The sequence below is a fragment of the Phalacrocorax aristotelis genome, chromosome 3 (genome assembly GCF_949628215.1).
Source record: "Phalacrocorax aristotelis chromosome 3, bGulAri2.1, whole genome shotgun sequence".
Lineage (NCBI taxonomy): Eukaryota > Metazoa > Chordata > Aves > Suliformes > Phalacrocoracidae > Phalacrocorax > Phalacrocorax aristotelis.
In genome coordinates, this window is record NC_134278.1 from 92,161,206 (window position 1) to 92,181,653 (window position 20,448).

General features: G+C 43.4%; 1 protein-coding gene across 1 annotated transcript in view; it reads right to left on the minus strand.

Moving 5' to 3' along the window:
* The window catches only part of LOC142055659 (uncharacterized), a 35,656-nt gene that overhangs the window by 7,644 nt on the left and 7,564 nt on the right, over positions 1–20,448 (minus strand). The window contains 3 exon segments of the mRNA XM_075089777.1: positions 19,242–19,532; positions 19,535–19,592; positions 19,594–20,242. Coding sequence (XP_074945878.1) covers positions 19,242–19,532; positions 19,535–19,592; positions 19,594–20,242 — 998 coding nt within the window.

The window sequence follows — 20,448 nt, forward strand, 5'->3', positions numbered from 1 at the left end:
CACCGTCTCACGCACAGACACCCCCAGCCAGCAGCTGCAGACTTACCATGAACCCCATTTTTGCTATATTTTCCATGATGCATCTGCAGATACCATCATCCCCCACTGGGGTGGATAAACCTTCAGCTGCACAGTCTTTCTTAAATCCTTTGCAGAACTGATGGTGATGTGCACGGCTTGTACCCCAGTTGACTAGGTTTGTCGCTGTGACAATGTGATTGCGAACCTCACACATCTAAGTCCCAGAACAAACCACCTAAGCAGCATTAACCATGAAAGAGGCTGCCATTTCTCAAAAACCATTTCTTTTGTCTGAACTGGCTATAACACTTGTTTTGCCCTGATCTGAGACTCCCCTGACTAAGAGGATTGTCTTACCCAACATTTCCCACAAAGGATACCACATATTGAGTCATCAGCTTAAGCGGGATCTCAGTTGAAATTCATTCATACATATATTTCCATGCTGCAGCCACTCAGTGTCACAGTGCTGGCAGGCAAGACAACTTGGCACTATGCTCTGACGGAAACGCTCATGCCACGCGTAGTGGCATCCAACACTGAGAGGCCCGTCACTCTGGCCCCAGCCCACCTTGCAGCAGGCTACAAGCAGCAGCACACCCACTCCCTAGGAGCAGAGCTGTGCACCGCTCTGTGCAACGGGAAGAACAACACAGTGATGGCCAACAAAGTACTGCAACGTTTTCCAGGATTGCTTCTTGCCTGCAAGACACTGGAGTGAAATAGTGCAGTATCAAGTGCTGTCCCTGCACTTTATTGCTCAGTGGGCAACGGCACTGAGCTAAGAGAGTGCTGCAAACAGCATCATGCTTTCTGCACTGCCTTTTAGCCTCCTTGCTGCCCTGACAGCACCACTACAGTCACCTAGCTCTAGCTGACATGGAGGGGAGAGGGGAGCCTGCAACCCCACGACTGCATGCTGTGCTGCCCATGATGAGGAGTGCAGGCAGTGCCAGCTGGCACAACCCAGGCAGAGGCAGAAAAGGCAGTGAGGGTAGGTCAGACGTGTGTGCACATCTGCCCCATGGGTTGGAGGACCACTGCTTAGGGAGCTAACACCGTCCTGCCACAGCACTGCAATTGGCTGGGCAAGGTAGAACAGCTTAGGTATACTTGGTCTGCCAGGACAGTATGCAACCGCATCACATACGTACGTATGTATATGGAGCCAGTATATACATTTCTTACACAGATCCACACAATAACCATACATGCATGCCTGGAGTATAGCATCCCAGTCTGCTATTTATAGCCATTACAGATGGTTGGATACCTTGTGGCATGGTCTTCTGGCCTCAAAAGTCAAATTTTGCTTGCACTTGAGCATGTAATATTTTTCCTTCTATAAGAATAAAGCTCAAACTTTCCTGCGTGCATTTGATTGTCCATGTGCTATCTAAATGGTAAGGTTACAACATAGAAAAAAGGAAGAAGTAATACCTGTGACAGGAACACTGACAGCTGAGCAGAACTGGATTCCTAAAACTCAGGATGCATCTGAGTTTAGTAAATCTTTTAAGCTAATTTAGTCTTTTTGTGTAAGCCTTTCTTATTTGCAACTTCACCACTCTTTCATAGCTGCCAAAATATAGAAACCACAGAACTACCTATCTTCTGACTCCATAAACATGACCTCTTAATATATATCTATGTGTGTGTATATATAGATATAAAAATCATTCTTGATGCTAGGTTTGCATATAGTCACCCAGTGAATCAGAGCTGTAAATGAAACAGCGCTGACAGAGACAGCTTGTCCTCAGAATGTAAAGCACTTCAATTTGCTGAGCTTCCGTGCCTTCAAAAGCATCCTGTTACACAGCAAAGAGACAAAAACACAAAATAATATAAGTTCACCACTCCAGTGCAGCTGCTAGAGGAATAAGTAGCATGCTGTCCCTGTAGATAGCTTTATTTAGAGACCCCAAGGGAAGAGAGGGGGCCTGACTGCATAAGAACTTCCAGCAAAGCCATTAGAAACAGCTGGAAAAGTAGAGATAATTCAGTTGTAATGCCCTTTATTGAAAGAATCTGTATTTTTAAAAGACTAAGTTTAATTTATCTTAAAACTTTTAACTCACAGCTACATCTCCAGTTTCAATCTTTCACAGCGTAAGCAGTAATATTTCCAGGAAACATTTTTGCTACTTCTTTTCTATTTAATATGGGGTTGTTCCTGCAAGATTGTTTTTGTACACCACAAGCAATCTAGGAAAGAAAACCAGACTGCTCACATGCACGAACAAATGTAAGAAAAAGAAGCTGCACAGAAGTGATGAAGTCTTGCTTCAGCATTTCCGGCTTTTCTTCAGATAACACCCTTTAAAAAATGACCCATGTTGAGGGCAAAGGCTCCCAGCAGGGAATGTACTCAATTCACAGTGTCAAGCTCAGCCGACAGCGTGATTTTATTCCAGTCCCTGGCCTTTGACTTACCATGCGATTTACTATTACTATACATGAGACTCTTGCCTTGCACTTTGCTATAAATTTCACATCCAACAGTAACTGCGTAAATGCAGATATAATCCTGGGAGCAAGGATCAGGACTCTCGTCCACGTAGACTGCTCTATTCTTTGTGTGACAGAGAAGCTGCTCCCATGTGCTCAGCCGCTGCCCATGTCCGACAGATACCCTCTACTACCACGAGGTCTAAAGCCAGTGGAGGAAGCTGATGATGCTCTGTAGGTTGCAGTGGTTGAGAACTCTTGTGAGAGGTGTGGATTTGAACTCCTTTGGTCTAAGGAGGGCACTGAACTCAGATCTTTTCCCCGAGCTCTACTTGCTCAGCTGCCACACAAAACAGGGTGGGTGGTAGCACCAGTGCTGGCCGTAGTTCAAAGCAATGAAACGTGCTGGTTGCTGGCACTCACAGAGGTGGTCTGGCTCTGGTACAGAGGTTCAGAGTGAATGTGAGGCACGTGCATGGGCGCAAGCAGGGTACAAGTAGGTGGCCAAATCTGGGAGACGGGCACGCCTCTCTGGCCTCTCCTGTGGACTGGGAGAGGTGCGTTCCTGCCTGGCATGCTCTCTGCTGTGAATCTTGGATTGTAGTACCTAACCACCCCCTCTTATTTTATATGCAGTTTAGTCATCAAGCTCAGACTTGCAAGTTGTGCTCCCAGAATGACAGTGAGATCCTGAGCACAGCAATGCCTGGCATCAGCATCCCCTCCCCTATCCCACTGCGCTGGCCAAAGAAGCTATCGCTTATCACTCTTGGGTGGACATCTACCTGACTGCTTGCCTGTGCCCTCTCATCAGACAGATCTGTTAATCATGTTGCAGCTGATTGCACAGCGCAGTAACAGCTGATAAATTGGCAGCTGGCAAACATGCAGTCAGAGAAGACGTGGAGCAAAACTTTCAGTGTGGGTGACCATCAACTGTTCAAACCTGCTGGGTGAGGAGACTTCCAGCTCAATACCAGGCAGAAGACTTTGGGGAAGAACTTCAACGCAGATCCTGCTTCCCTGCATTTAGATCTAAACTTGATTTTACTTGATCCCCTCAATTCATACTGCTGGTTGTGTGACCTAAACTAATTATGTATCTTGATTTTTGCTCATCTAGTTCACCTACTTTTCTTACTTTGGAAGAAAGTTTGTTATCAAATAATCAAAATTTATCTCATTAAGCAGTTTTCCAATCTCATCTAAATACTATAGCTTTGGTAGTAATCTGAACTGCATTCATGCAAAGTATAAGCACTGCAGATCTCAAAATAAATATGGAATGTGGCTTGTGTATGCTGTGAAACCACAGTCAGTCAAGCTCATCTCTAAAAACAGTCACTACAAACTAATTACTGAGATTGGCTGAGAGCCATCATGTAGACTCTGCATATCACTGTATCCTGAGCCAGCATTTTTCTTCATTGTTTTTAATTCATGGATTTGCAGAGCAGCCACGAGCAGATGTTGGAACAGACAAAGAGCATTACATAGTGGGTTTTTTTCCTGCTTTATATACCTTACAGAGATTCTTCGTACGGATATTAGCCTGACCTAATTATTTTTTGTGATTCTATACGCAGTTTGAGCTCTTCTAACACCAATTTAGAACAGCTGCCAGCAATTTTCCCTTCTCATCCTGAAATGACCTTTGTTGGGGGAACACATGTTCACGGAGAAGAGAACAGTCTGGACAACTTATCTTTCTGTTCAAACCAAAAGGCTCTTTCGATCAGAGATGGAAGGATGCTACTTTGCTACTCCAACCTCATTAGAAACATTGAGACTGGAGGTTCAAGAAATACCAATAGATGTATAACATGATACTCAACTTGTATATGACAGTTTTGGAAAAACCTCCGTGATGTGTAAATCCACCTACGGACAAGTCTTTAATAAGGAAGCATGTGGTGTCACCTCAGGAGTTTTCTCATATGCCTGGCAGTACTACCTGGTCTGCTTGAATAGAAATGAATAGGCTGGTCAGAAGTACTTTTAGAAGCTGGAAAACACCATCTTTGGCAGGGATGACTTAACAGGACACAGAAAGGGAGTGAACTCAGTCATAGACTAGGTCAACATCCCAGCCGTCCCGTTATGTTGGTGGCAGAAGTTTAACAAAGGGCTTTCAGAGGCCTCTTCAACACATCTCCTAAATCTGGGTCCAATGCACAAGGAGGAGAGAGGCTGGCTGGTGCACAGCAACAAACCCCGCAGGCATGCATTCACAGCAGCAAATGCTGCAGGTATGTGTCCGCAGCATATATGCAAACGCATGAAATCACATGCTCAACCTGATTCAGCTGAAAGCTTTTGCACAATCACCCTTAATATAAGGCACATGGTTTTCATTCTAATGTGCATAAAACATTTTAAATCAGTTTTACATGTTTTCAACAGGGAAGAGAAAACCACCAGAATGAGAAACATATCTGAGAGGTAACTAACTAAGCAGCCCTGCAATCCCAGGATCAAAAGCAAAATTTGTCATAAAGCTAGTCAAACATTTACTGTAACGCACACCTTGAAATTATTACAAAAAAATAATAGAGATCAAGTGCCATCTACTGAAACGAACAGTAAAACCCTACCCAGTATATTGATAGGTTGCCTAAACTATATTTCTATAGTTATAAAGAAAGACAAGGTGGGTCTCAAAGCAATGAATGTCAAGTTACGACTGCTGTCATTTGCTTGTTTTTCCCCCCAGTAGCACTCTTAGCATTAAGGAACACTAAGGACAGACATGAAGCCTGTGCTTTTTCAGCCTATTAATCCTTGAGGGTTTGCGGTCACACCGTATTCTGCCAACTTGAGCAAAGACTCACAGCGTGCCAGGTGCCCAGACTTCGAAAGCCAACAACTTCCTATTACTTAGAGAATTTCAGAAGGGAGGAACAGACGACCTGTAATGAAATGCCTCAACATGGAAGCAAGACAAGGCTTGTAATCCAAATAAAATACAAAACAAACTCTGCAGAATTTTCATTTCCTTTAAACACAACTTACATAACAGTACACCTAAGATACGGTATTATATGGTACATCTACTGTTTTGTTACAACACATTAAAAGTAATACATTTCAAGCTCCTTGGGGAAGCGATGTCCACCTTGCAGCGGCTGGAGCAGGATTTATGAAAGGATGCCAGGGCCCCAGCTCCACGGGGGGAATTTTGGAAGTAGCACTCTCCCTATCTGCCACCTCACTTGAGAAATCCCGCTCTCAATCAGTAGAGTGTCTCAGCTATGTGAAACTCTTGTTTCTGGGCATGCCTAGAAGCAGGTCAGCTTTAAAAGAGCTCGGTGCCTGGCTCCTCTCCAAAGACCAGGCTGGGTGTTTCACACTACACAAAAGACATCAGGGTCCACACAAAAGCAGCCCAAGGAAAGCTCTCTTCTGCTCTCTGCTTTACTGGAGAAAGGATCCACCTGGGATTTGCAGGGCCAGATTTAGCTTTGAACTGGGAGGAGGCTGCACATCATCTCCCCATCACACCACCTGGGACACGCACTGCGTCCAGCTGTAAGAACCAGGGGAGGAGATGGGGTTCCTGTCCTCTCAGCTTATCAGGGCCTTCTCCAGCTCCTCCACAGATTCACCCAGTTTAGGGTGCCTGCACGTCTTTGTCACCCGTTGCTACATACATAGTGGAATCCAAACAGGCCTGAATTTCCCACAGCTCCCCTGCCTCCATCAGGAGACCCTGCCTAACCCCTGCACCCAACACACCTGAGAAAAGTAAGTTCTACAATCTAGAGTTTTGGGCAAAGTTGGGCAACCTCTGTCCAGTTGCTCTATCAGATGCTGGGTTTTATTTTCTTTTCATAATTGTGGTTTATTTATTGGAACAGGGACTGGGCATGCATTTCCCCCTTCTTCCAGGCTCTTCCTAATCTCGGAATCATAACGACAGGTGAGGACCAAAAGAGATTGAAGGCATCTAAAACACAGCTTCCCCAGGATTTATATAGCTAGGTACGTAAAAGCAAGCAAATGTTCAAAATGCCACCGCTATCTGCAAAGTCCTGCTTAGTTGTTTATGGCTGAGTTTCCACTGTTGAGCCCATTAACCACCAACTTCCCCAATGTCCATATACCACAGTGAAACCAAATCAGTCAGATTTGCATGGCTAAGATAAAGACGTTCCCTTAGCTTTCTATGCCTGCATACAAATACAGATATATAAACAGAAGGAATATAGAGACATATCCACTCAACACTGCTCAAAAAGGATTAAAAGATGTCACTCTAAAGCACAAAAAAAAAAATTTCTGAGTGATTTGGTCACCAAAAAACAAAGTTCAGAGAACACTGAAACTATTTCTGATTTTAATTCAAACATGGCCAGATAGTGGAAAAACAGAATTTTCTACTTTCTGTCTGAAATGATGCTCTAAATTTTGAAAACTGTCAAATTCCTTTCTTCTTTTAAAAAAGGGGTACAAATATTTTGATATTTTTATTGCTTTAATTTAACTAATTCCTAATTAAAACTAAATCCTTTCCGTTTTTTAATTTAAAAAAAATTACATTTAAAAATTAAAATTAAATAAATTGATTTAATTAAATAAATTTAAAATATAAATTTTAAAATTTAAAAATAAATTTAAAATGTATTAAATTAAGTACATTAATTAAAGCCTTAAAATATCTCTAAGCATTCTAAATATTTTAGATTGAAGATTGTCTTTGTTCAGTCTGAGAGAAAGGCTTTCTTTAATGTTTTGATTTGGTCAACAACAATGATGACAGGATTACAGGGCACTGTTTATGAAGGAAGATTAAGGGAATACAATTTGTGTATTCTAATCAGTCTGGCAACACTCTATCATGGGGTGGAGGAATACAGCTGGAAAACTGTAAAGAAAACCCTTTAACAGCAACACAGGATTCTGGCTATCATGCATGTTATGTCATGAAAAATTACTTTAAATAAAAACGGATGTTTGGTGGAAGTGCTCATAGTAGAATGTAGCTGGAGTATGTTCAGAATATTTTAACCAGGGCATCAGAAAACTATTTTCAACATTGGCATAAATAATACAGATTGTAAATTACAAGCAGAGCACCAAGAAAAAAAAAAAAATCTCCTAAGAGAAGATTTATAATGGCCTTTCCATAGGCACAGTATTTCCTTCCGTACAGGTGAAGCGGGCTGAAAACCACGGAAAACAGCCAGAAAGAGCAGAACATTTGCTGCAGTAGATACACAAATTGCAAAGCCTGCTCCAGCTTGACCTCACACATATTTTAAAACAAATACTTAAGAGCATGCAGTGTGTGTAGCATCGGTTTCTCTTATTTGACTCATATTCCATAACGAATGAGCAGAAGAGAGAAAAAAAGCTTCTTAAATATAAAAAAGACTATTTTTTTTTTTACTAAAGATCACAGCTCTTGCCATCTTCCATACCTGCCTCAACTCTGACCTCTAAACCTCAGTGCCCTTCTTACGCCAGGAGCTCAGCCACCTTTTCCAGATGGAGGAGGAGCATGTCCCCACAGTCCCCAGGAGACCTGCATCTCTATCAAAAGGCATTTGGCACTAAAAGGTGAATTGGCTGGCACAGGTCTCACCTTGTCCAACAGCCCAGCGGCTGAGGTGCTCCCTGCAAAAGTCCCATATCTGCATCCCCTACTTACTCAGATTTGCAGTTGGAGCCGTGGCTTTCTCACGGACCACGCGCGAGGCTGAGCTTGAGGTTGCAGGCGTCCTGAGGCGAGAATCTCCCTTTAACAGTTGGCGTCCCACTTTCAGGAGATCTGGAGTGGTATCAGGACAATTAATGGGCCAGAGAGAGAGAGAGAGAGAGAGAAGAGTTATGGTGTGCCTGCTGGGTACTTGGCTTCAAACCCCCAGTACAAGAGTAACTAGATTATACAAAGTGGAAGAGCTTCCCTGGGAGCAGACTCCCTGCATCCCCTCAGCCTGCTCAGCGGCCTGCTACTAGGGCACTCGTCTCCTTTGTGCTCAAGTCCAGCCTCCAAAAGAGGCAAACAGACCTAAGTAGAAGTTTCTTTTCCCTTTACTGAACTAAGTAACAGGCATCTCCTTTTAATGTTCTTTTCCTTTGTCAGGAAGGACATAAGCACCTAAGTGCGCAAGATTTGTGCCCGAGACCCTGAATTGTAGGTGGCCTGTGCCACCAGCCCAGAGCTGAGCAGATCATTGCTTAGGACAGATGGGATTCAGGCTTTCGCCTTTTACTTGCCCATTCCTCCTTTGTAACTTGCTGACTTCTTTTCGGGATCCTCTATTATCTCTGTGATGTCTGGGTGCCTGCTGCAGCCCGAGAGTCTTCTGAACAAAAGGAGATATATGTCTTGAGGGGCCTCAGCCCAACCAAGCAACATCAACAATAATTTTTTAGAAAGGGTGGATCATACAATCTGTGACATTTTTCTAGAACACTTTAATTTAACAGGAACTTGCAGATTTGGGTTCAAAAATACAAAAACACTTGAAAGCCAAAACAGTCTTTGCAGGTGCTACTTTGTTTATTCTTCTTTGAAAGAAATACGTGGCCCTTTGAATATGTTATCCACACCAATTCAACTCAATTTGTTGAAATTCAAACTCTAAATCTAAAACATATAAAAATCCTAAATAAAAAACCATACCGCTATGCTCATAATTTTTCAAAGATGCTTTTTCAGCATCTTTTGCTGAAAATATTTGTCTTCCAATTATATTCCGTTCTTATCTCTTGGAAGTTATACAGCGCTTTTTTCACTTCAGTGCAATTCAGTTAGCTTATACCCTAAAAATTCTTCACTCCTGCTAACAAAATTCACGGTGCAACGGGAGATACAGGCTGTCCATGTGCAATGCTAGGTGCCTTGGGCAGCGGTCCTCAGAAACAGGACAAACGGACAGTGCCCAAGCCTATGAGGGATGAACAGGAGAGGAAGAGGCATCTAATTAGACTTACTTGAAGATCCAAGTGTGATCTTCAAACACAAACTTTCTTCCGCAAATGAATGTCTAAGACTGGGTTTCCTTTCTGTTAAACAAAACAAAACAAAACAAAAAAAAAAAAAAAAAAGAAAAGAGACAGAAACCGTACTTGGCTTCAGTAAAGGCTAACAGCAGAGCTGTCATAGACCTGATGAGGAGCACAGGAGATTGGGGTGGGATTCATCTGACTAAGCATGGATGTCTCTAATGTAGACACCCATGTCTGAGCCAGCCTCGGTCCCATATTTAGGCAACCGAGAGTTCGTCAATATAACCAGTGAGTTCAAGGTACTCCCTCACCCCCGAAACAGCTCCCACAACGGCCAGGAGAGAAATGGCAGATTCACCTGTTCAAGCTGTTCCACTTCTGATCAGCGATGGGACCAGTCACTGGAGCAGACAAGGGGGGTGCCCCCCCATCTGCAGCCCACAGCTCCTGAAGGTTGTCTAAGGAGACCCGTAGATTCGGTTTTCACCTCTTCTGAATCACAAATACCGAGGGATTTACCCCAGGCAGAGGAGCCCCAGCGGGATCCGCCGCCTGCGCTGGGTCCGTTGACCCAACTGGCAGGGACCGGTCAAAAACTGCCACAGGGGGGACCCAGGCGTTCCGATGCACGCGGAGGGGGCTGGGCTATGCAAATGAGGGAACCCCCCAGCAGCCGCTTCCCCCCTGCTGCCAGCCGCCAGACCTCACAGCACCAGCTGCTGCAACACACCAAGCCTTCACAGGGTGACGCCTCTCTGTGCTCAACTCCGGGATGCAAGCTTCGAGGTTAGCGCGGGCTTCAGCCTGGGCACGGCATCCTCGCTCACGGAGGGCGACATGTGCGTGCTCATTTCCCTCTGAAAGAGTTAAAAATAACATTAGAAACCCTCAAGCTGACACAACAACATCTTCAACTCGTTTAAACTAGACACAGGAGATGTTTCTGTGATCCTAGTTTTTAAGAACAAAAATACATGCTTTTTTGAGCCTTCAGCTGTTTTAATGCTGACTGTACTCCAGCAGTGCTTATTGAGAATGAAATCCATGTGCAGAAAAAGTAAGGATCTCCCTTAGCTGCCTGTGTCTGGGTACCTATTGGTGCTCAGTTAGTATCTGGAAGTGTCTTAGACTGGAATCATTTTTGTGTAGTAATGGAGGGCTGTGTTCCGTTAAGTAACAGGGAAGACTATATCCTGTGACCTTTTCTCTGGTGGCTTGGTATTTATGTGTAGCAGTTGAAATAAGCCCAATATGGCTTCCTGGACACCAAAGCGTTCTGGAAGACAGTGCTGAGCAGTAGGCTACTAGTGCCTGCAAAGTTCCTGTAGTCTCTTTCTTCCCCACTCCCCAGCAGATTCTGGGCTGAGATGCACCCAAATTTTCCAGGCAGTGATCAACATAGTGGACGATAAAATGGATTTTCCTTTAAACTGGATTTTCAGTTAATTGAAGTTAGTTAGGACTTGGTTGCTTCTGCAAATTGTAGATACCTATCTGCACCTTTAGACTTTCTAAATGCCAACTAATTTATTTTTTTTCCCAACAGGAACAGTCAAGCTAAATGCTCTTTGGCTGAATAAGCAGCACTGTATAAAATGTCTCGTGTGTGAAAATGTTTTTTGTGCATTTATAATCGTGTTGAAGTAAAAGAATAGTATGAAGTCGTTCTTCTTACAGTTATTCAGTAGGTCTACAGTAAGTAAAAACACGCTGGAATAAGAAGGTCTGCTAAGAGTGTGCTAACAGTGATTATAATTAGTGTTCTGTTAACCAGTGAGTTGGGTTTTTCCGGGCATAAATTGTGTTAGGAATGCAAAGCAAGGCTGACATCAGGAATGAATACTTCCCTGGTTTAAACAGCTTGCATCATTCCATCCAAACTCCGCTCAAATTCTTGCTTTGGAACCCAGAAAGAATGAGTCACCTGTGGCTGTAGTTCATCATAGGTGCCTCTTTATTGAGAAACGAAACCTTTTCTGAGCCTGAAAGGTCGTAGCTTTATGTTGAATACGCATAGGAAGTTTGGAATAGAGATCAATGTTTGGAATAATGACCAAGTAAAAGAGCAGTGAAAAGGTAATCACTTTGTGGTTGTATTTATTGCTTGTATTTATTTTTCAGTGACTTCAGTTCCTCTGTCTGAGGTAATGTGAAGGTCTCCTCTCATTTGGATGCTACTGGAGTCCAATAAAATTACTCAGCCAGCGGAGTGCATGGAAACCACCTCTCTGTGCAGAGGAGTTGTGTGTTGTGCAGTTTATAGGGTGGGGCAGAAACATGACCTGCTGTGACTGTCCTCGCTTCAGAATTGCAAATGAATAGCAGCACTGCTTAACGCCTCATGTGGCTTTTTGGAATACCGCTGCCTTTACATGCAGGCTAGTGCGCATATACCGTCTTCCTTTCTGCATCGGTTCAGAGGTGCAGGGAACATACAAAAATCTGCTACTGTAAAGTGGCAAAGATTATTACTCTGCATATGCTAGACTGACAGCACTGTCACCTACCTGGCCTTCTGGTGGAATGTACAACAGTGGGACATCACCTCAAAAACACCGTTGGGAATTCCGTTAACTTGGGAGGTAGATCCTGATGCAAATTACTAATTTCATTCTTCCATGACAGACAGCAGAGCAGCTTAACAGAGCATAGGGAAACTTCTGGCCATTAATAATCAATGAAGGGAAACCGTGAAGGTACTGAATAAGTGCAGTCCCTCTCCTGTCCTGCCCAGTCCAAAGATAACATGAAGCCTTTGTACCTCAAATACTTCTAAGTTTTGTGTGCCCGGTTTGTCCATAGTTGGCATCTACCAGACACGGCTGCATCCAATGATGACAGCTTTTAATTCTCTGCATTTTACACACTTATGTGGATGCGCACGCGTAGTTTAGGCATGTTGAAAGTTAACTCCTTACGGCCTTGTCAATGAGAATTCTTGATTCTCTTTTAATAAGCACATCTTTATTCTTACCGAATCTGTGTTAAATTTCACCTTTTCAAACTAATGAAGCTTCATTTTTATTTTTAAGTCCTCTTGCAAGCAGCTTGACAGATTTTTCTAATCTAATAAACTGAACGCGAAGCCGGAGCAACCTCCTAACATCATTCTGTTACTACTTATGCAATCGAGGAGAGAGCTGCAACGTGCCACTTGGAGTATGGATCCAGTTGTTGCCCCAGCGCCACTCAGTGATGTGTTCTAGCTGAAGTGGGGAATAAAACAAGTGGATTTGGGGGTTACTTTTTTCCTTTGCTCTAGTCAGCCATGTATTTGTTGAAATTAGAAACCTATTTCTGTCGACAGATTCTCTGAGCTAGCAGGTAATGATGTCTGGGGTTTTATAGCAGTGATAAGAAATAATGCTAAAAGGATACACAACTGCAGACTTTAATTTTTTTTTTCCTTAAAGGCTATTGTTTCTATCTGTACTGAGCAATAGAATACAACACAGATGCTGAATACCTGAAAAGGAACATTAGAAGTTGTCATCTCATCTGATCATGAAGAAAATGTTTGTAGTACTTGCATTACAAAGAGGATAGCTTCTGATGCCTCTGCTGAGGGGAAGAAGGGACACAAGCCAATGTCCTAGGCAAGTCAAATTGTTTTGGTCTGATTTTGAAAAAGACAGCTAGTATTGTTACTTGAAGCATTAGATTTGTCTAAATAGCTCTGGGCCTTACAACTGTCCTACGTTCTCCCTGACACACTGAATCCTTGAGAACTGAGTGGCTTTTAGATCGTAAAATATTTGGGCAAATTATTAATTATAACCCATTTCTGACAGGAACTTAAAGTATGCTGAAAATTGGACTCGTGTTCTTTAGCAGTTCACATTTTCTTTAATTGCAGACAACAACAGGTAGCAGAAAGGGAAAAAAAAAAAAAGAGAAGCAGTGCAGCAACGAAAGAAAATGGGGGAAGAAGCCCAAAGGCTAATGAAAGAAGAAGAAAACAAAACTGATGTAGAAGTGTCCGGACACAAACCAGGCATCAGTGGCACAGTGCCAATGAAAAAGAGAATTTCAGCTCTACAACATACATATTGGTATTGATTTAAGTATTTCTAGGGCTTCAGAGTTTCTAGGACTCCAACCGTTTGGTTTCAGTACATTCTTCAGGGCATCTTGGAAGGCAGGGTTCTCTCCGAATATCTTCAACGACTAGTAGGTGGTTATTAAAGGAGAAAAAAAGCCCACAGAAAATCATGCCTTGATGGAATGAAGTTTCCTGCAATAGTCCTATTCCAGCACCCTTCTTTGCAGCAAAAGTGATTGAGCAAGGATGTTGACTGAAAGACATCCTTAATGAATAGTTCAAGCCTAGAGAAAAGAATGGAAATACCTAAGAGTGTGGTAAATCTCCTGTATTGTCTATGCTTACCCGAAACATGTAGTTAAACAGTTTTAAAGAACCCTTTGCTTCCTGCCTGATCGAGAATGTCTGCTTTTGCCTTTCCATAAAGGTATTTATAAATGTTTCACATTTTTCCATGGGAGATAATATTGATGAGTGCAGAAGATAATTACTTGTTAAAGGTGACTACAGCTCTCAACGTACTCCTGGTAGAGTAGGCTCTGGTAGAGCACAAGTTACAGCTGAACACAAAAGTGGATTTCTTGTCACTTTGTCACTTGCAGCCCCTGTGCTACCATGCCCCTTTACAACACTACAGTGGTTAACAGCAGGGGCATCGCTACACAGCAGTGGTGTGTGCTGCTCCTTTCTTACGAAGGCTAATGTTGTGAACGTAGGGGAGCAATTCAATCGCTTACTTGTATTGGTAAATTTGTATTTCTAGCAGAAATTCTTCTAGTTCCTACATTAAGGGGAAAAAAAAGTCTCACGCTGTATACTTGTTGCATAGGTAGTACAACTGAAAAAAAGGTGTCCTCCTGTGAATACATCTAAGTGTGAAAATTCTCAGTTCAGTTAACAGCACTTCTCAGGTTCCATTTTTGTACACTTACTGTATGTATTTACAGTGGGATTCCTGTCAGAAAAGCGTGCAAGGTAAATAGGCAGTAGAAGACAACAGTAGTTTAATGAAGAAGAAAAGTTAATGTCTGCTGGAGGGCAAGGTGTGTGGGAGGAGGAGGGTCCATGTGGTTATTAGGTGCAGCTCAGAACTTCAGTGAATACCTCCTGCATCTTCTGCTGTGCGGATGCTATTATCCCTGAATTCATGGGCTGTCTTGTGGCAGATGAGTGAGGACAGCAAATCCTGTGCCTGAGACGGGTTCCCTGTGTATCCAGGGTCCTGTGAAGTTGTAACAGAATGGGAAGGGGCGGGGGGACTAGATCACCTCTGCCTCGAAAAATAGAATTTTTAACTAAGTTTTGTCTTACAAGTTCTGCTTAAAAGAGAAGTACTTGAGAAAGTAAAGACAGTAAGGCTTAATCTGAATGGCCTTTGTCATGGAGAAAAGTTTTAAAAAATATTTAGTATGCTTGTCATGCTGCTTAAAATCTTGCACAGACCAACTGATTTGACAGCAATTTTTAGACATTAAAGAAGTCATTGAGAAATGTGAAATTTTAAAATACCTTTTAGAAAGCAACAATATGCCCTTTTGTGTGTATCTTCTGCGCAAGTGTTCTGGCTGGAGTAGAATCGATGACGACAGTCTGTCCAGACTGAACAGCAGTATGGCAAGCAAATCTGCTCCTAGTACACACCTCTAAAGTATCTGATGGTGGATTGGAGATAAGAAGAAAGTCTGTGAATAAGCTTTAATAGCAATCCGCGTCTGTCCTTTTAACCACACTGATGAAGTAAGGAGGCACATGTCATAATTCTTTCCCTGTTGCTGACACAGGGCAGGGAAACCTAATACCTGTTGCCTAGTTTAGGTTGGAAGCGACATCGCATCTTTCCAAAAAAATTAGTTTAGTGCTTACTATTGCTATTTCTGAGACAATGTAAAATAGGTGCAACTAGATGTTATTTATTAAAAATAACAAAACATTGGCTAGTTAAGAAGTTAGAAACAAAGCCCCTGACTGCGTCATGAGAATGCTCGTGTTTTTTGAGCCTTCAGCCGTTTTAAAAACGATTAGGTGCTGCCACCTCCTGCACATCAGCCCTCCTGCGTTGCTTTGCCCTCTCCTGCTGCGTACTCACACTGTTTTGCTGTTCTTCCCTCCATTTCCCTGCCTGTACTTGAGCACAACTGCTCTAGGAATTGCTCCCATCTACTCTACCAAGTCCTGACATAATGCCAGAAAGGGTACAGTGCTCTCGTAGGTAGCAGTCTGTATGTCAAAACAGCATGCATTGGTTTCATATGTTTTCCTGCGCTATAGTTGCTTGTGTTTGCAATGCCCCATGTTCATTTGTCTGAAGGGTTTTGGAGGAAAATGCTCCCCTGTTCTGCTCATGTAGGACATAAATAAAACAGTGCTTCAATTTTAGCGCATTTCTAGCGGTTGGGATTTAGGTGAGGTAGTTGATTCGGGGGGGAAAGAAGGCAAAATGAGGAAGTGATCAGAAGTGAAGAAGAGCCTTGTGAGTGGGTGGACCTAAGTAAGCATGCAGGTGAATCTCTGGTGAGGCGGTGGGCAGTGCCTGTGCCTCGGTGTTTTCAGCAGCTGAGAGGCATGTTGGGTACCTCTTCAGCTGAATATTAAAGAAAGGCTTCTTTGAGCCTGGATTAGAAAGAGAAATGCATAATGGGATTATCAATAGGTGTTGCTTCAACCAGGGAAGGAGCCGCCTTGGTTCCTATGCTACCCTGTAAGCATGAATTCAAGCAGCCACCTGCTACCTGACCCTTAACCTATGCCCTGCTTGTCCTCCCCACCTGCACACTTTGAGGCAAGACTTCAATTCTTGCCTCAGTATGGTATGAACAATTTCTCAACTCAGAAAAAGGAGGAAGTTTTATTGAACTCTTTGGAGGCTAATGGTCCTCCCCTAGCTGCCGCATACAGCAGCAGCAGGATCCAGGTGAATCATGACTAAGAGTGAAGCCAAATATTAGATGGGGAAAAATCAAGGTGGTACATTTGTCACAACAACTGGGATATCCTCTGTGGATCGGGGAGCAAAGGCCAGTCCCACAAAGTCTGGGACTGGAGCATTTATCGTGGTACTTCAGGCCTCTTCTTACAAAGGGTACCTTGAGCTGTCTACATGCTTGCAGGATGGAGGAGGAAAGGTGGCAGCTTGGAAGCAAGCTGTATTTCAGGTAGAGATCAGAGCACGGACTTCTATCAGGAATGTGACGGGAACTCTCTTGCTGAGCATAGTTAAATAACTTACGAGAGTTGAGCGGACAGAAGGTTTTTAAGGGCAAGAAGCAATTTTGACGTTATTCTGGTGTTAGCGCCTTGTGTCTTAAACATGGACCATGTCCAAAACATGGTTTGAAATGAGTTCAGCCTATTGACATTTTAAATGTAAGTGTAGGTTCATACTGCTTGGTTGCCTGCTTGCTGCAAAAGACACCCACGTAGTCACAGGTGAATCTCTCTCCTAGAACTGAAGATCTAAACTAGTCCTCTAAACTATGCTCCATTTCACCACCGCTCAAAGCAAAGATCACTTAAACAATAGTGGCTGTTAAAGAGAGACCCAAAATTGTGATAAAGATGGTAAAATCCCATATAAAATATTGCGCTCTCAGCCTTGAACAGACATGCTTTGAAGTAGCAATAAGGCATGTTGTGTCTTGTGTTCCAGTCCCATCCCCTCCACCCGCCAACCTATTAATTTTGGCCCTTGTGCCCAGGTACTTAAAAGAAAAGCTTTTGAAAGTGACTTTGCAGCAACTATGTATTGCAGTAGTGTCATAAGGCAAGTCAAGTGGCCTGCAGGAACCCAACAAGGTAGGTGAGCGTGGAAGAGGAAGTTGCTGGCAGAGGAAGCAAGGCGCTCTCGTGTTCTCATCTTTGTGAACTCTTGGAGCCTGTGTTACATCAACATGCCTGTTCGATTCCTCTTCCTTAGTGAAATGCTTAATGAACACTAGGGAATCTGTTGCAAACACAAGTAATTCAGAACCCTCGAATTACAAGGATGCAAAAGGTCTCTGAATTGCCTCTGTAAGCATTGGTGCATGTCACCCTCTTGAGTGTTGCAAATGCTCCCCACATGCTGGCCAACTATTCCTCCTTCCTTGTGGCTAATAACTCCATTCTTCCCCAAAGCGGCAGGGCAGTGCATGGCGTTGTCTGGCTTCACTAGGCTTCTTCTGCTCTGGGTTGCACAGAGAAATATTACACTTGCTTTGCTGGAGGGGAGAACAGGAAGCCAGTGAGGTTTAACCGGCCAGAGGTGTTGTTGAAAGGTTGGGTGGAGGCAGGCAAACACCGCTATGTCGCCTGTTGGTTAGCATTGCCCTCCTCTGAACTATGCACGGATTTCAAGTTTTGGACAGGAAGAATTTGTGGTTTGATGGTCACAGTGGCATCTCGGTGGGCACACTGAGACTGCATGGCTCTCAGATTAATTAAACAAGGTATTCTGGACTTCTGTTAAATGCCGGGAAGACTGACACTCTCCTGGCAGCACAGAAATGAGCAGTTACAAGCTTCTGGAAGATTGCATTGAATTAAAGATTAGGCACTTGCATTTGTTAACTCAGCATGGGTGCAGTCATGCAGGTGGCATGTGTGTCCACGGACCAGCTGGAGCCTTTTTCTCTGCCTGAGTGCTTATGCTTGGAGCTGTAATGAAGTTTTTCTCAGCAGAATTCTCTTCTTTGGGTCCTGATGGTTCCTTATGCCCTGATACAGTGCCTCCGCCAGCTCTGCCTGTGCCCAATAGCTCAGCTGAGACCGGCTATTTTATATGGCTTTGCTACAATAAAACACTCACACATTTACCATTTCTAACAGGCTTCATTGAACTTGTGATTATAAAGGTAATTTACAATGAAACAATTAAATAAACAATAAGCTAAAGCACAATACATTTCAAAGGGCTCATATGACTACAACATTCCAACACATTAAAACTTTAAAACAACATTAACACTCAAATTGTACCTACACCTATACTTATCTTTCTAACACGTTTCAAGACTCTCAACAAAGTACCTTTTTGGTTACAGTCCCTGTAAACACACAAGACCAGTGAAACACTCAAGCAATTGTACAACTGAGAAGAACACTACACAAGACAGGAACAAACAATGTGCTGGAAACTGCCTGGGGAATAGGGGGTTTACCTCTAAATTGAACTGACTCTTTGGACAACGAATGGATAACACTAGCATGCTCTCTGGAATACATGTGTGACATCCTTAGCGGGAACAAGCCTCCGTGTCACTCAACACTGTAATTTCACAAAAGTTTTAGGTTAGTGCTGCCTAAAGAAATAGCCCACCTTTCTCTGGCCGTTTGCTCCCGTGCATGTCTCACGCTACTCTTGAGCCAGTGCAAAGTGCTGGTATATTTGCCCAATGAAGCAGCCAGGGAAACTCATTGAGCTTAACAAACAACAAATTAACATTCAGCAAACAAACATGAAAGAGAACTCACTGTATTCTCCTTGATCTCCCTGGTCATGTTCACTGTGCAGATATGTTGGCACCAGAAAGACACCAGCACGGTGGGGTGGGGGAGTGGGGAACATGGTGACTGGGAGCAGGAGGACTATTTCTGTAGGCAGCAGTACTCTCAAAAAACACCAGTTACAAACATCCTGTAGAAAGGCTTTACCTTTTCCATTCTGAAACAAGTAACATGTTTTCAAACCGATTTATAGGGCAAATCAAATAGTCAAGAGCAAAACGGTGGACTAGGACAGAACTGCAAAACAATGGTCTAGTACTGTAAATGAGATCTGTTCCTGCTCCATGAGTACTGAAAGGCCGCATGATAGTTGGTACAACAGGGGCTGCTACAGCCAGATCGCTGGCGAGTCTGCTGCTCCAGTATCTCTTCTTTATTCCTGTCTGAGAAACAGTATTGACGTACCCAAAGACTTCATCATCATGAGGTTCTGTAAAATCAAGTTCTTTCACAAAATGGTTTTCATTAACTCCGTGCTCCACCTTCCTGCATAGAGGTGTCACAGGAGACAAAAGGATGGTAGAGTTTGGCTCACCTGGAGTTAAGTCCACTACGATACCAGAATCACTGAGGCTTTCGAGAGAAATTGACCCAATTCCTTCAGTGAAGAAGGCGGGCTTAGAGGACAGGCATCTTGAGCTCTGAGCTCTGAACATGTTTTGAATGAACTGCTCCCCTTCTAGGCTATATGGCACCACATCAGTCTGGATGGTCTGCTCCACCATCATGTTTCTGACTTTCTCCTCCTCCTCCTGGGAAAAAGTTAGTTTTTCATCCAGAACATTTTCAAGCATCTCTTGATTCACAGTAGAATTGGAGGGAGCTGGCTCACTCAACTCAGGGGTTGTGGTGGTCAAACTCTCTTCAAATAAATCAGTCCCGTTAGCTGTGTCCTCATGAAGAAACAGCCCACTATCTGCCAGCTCCTCCAGAGCTTGGTCCTCTGTGGTGGGGCTGTCTGGCATCGTGGTACACAACGGCTTGCCCTCAGAGTCACATGTGTACTCCGGGCACTGCTCATCTCTCACAGAGCTCTTCAGGGCCATCTCCATGCTCGACACCAAAGATTCCAGTTTCTTGTTCTCAATGCTTATTTCTAGGAAGTATTTCTGAAATTTTTTGTCTTTCTCAGCCAAGCTGTTCTTCATGCTCTCAATAACTTGCTTGAGTTCTTTAATTTCCCTCCTTGCTTCCAAGAGGCTCAGCTCCATCTCCACATGATTACACTCGTCTTCGATCCAGTCTTCCTTCATACGTTCCACCTGAGCTTTGAGCTTTTCGATTTCTCTTTCCCTGGAGCAAAATAAAAATATCGTAACACTTGTGGTGACTGCCTAGTTAAAGAGTCAACGTGAGGCTCCACCTCACTGGGGTGGCTATGCTGCAAAGATGCTCCAAGGAAGAAGCAAATTCCTCCATGCATCGTTTGCTGCCACCTCTGAGAGAACTGGCAGAGATGTCAGCTGGCTGCCAAGACACACTGGCTGATTCCTAGCTGG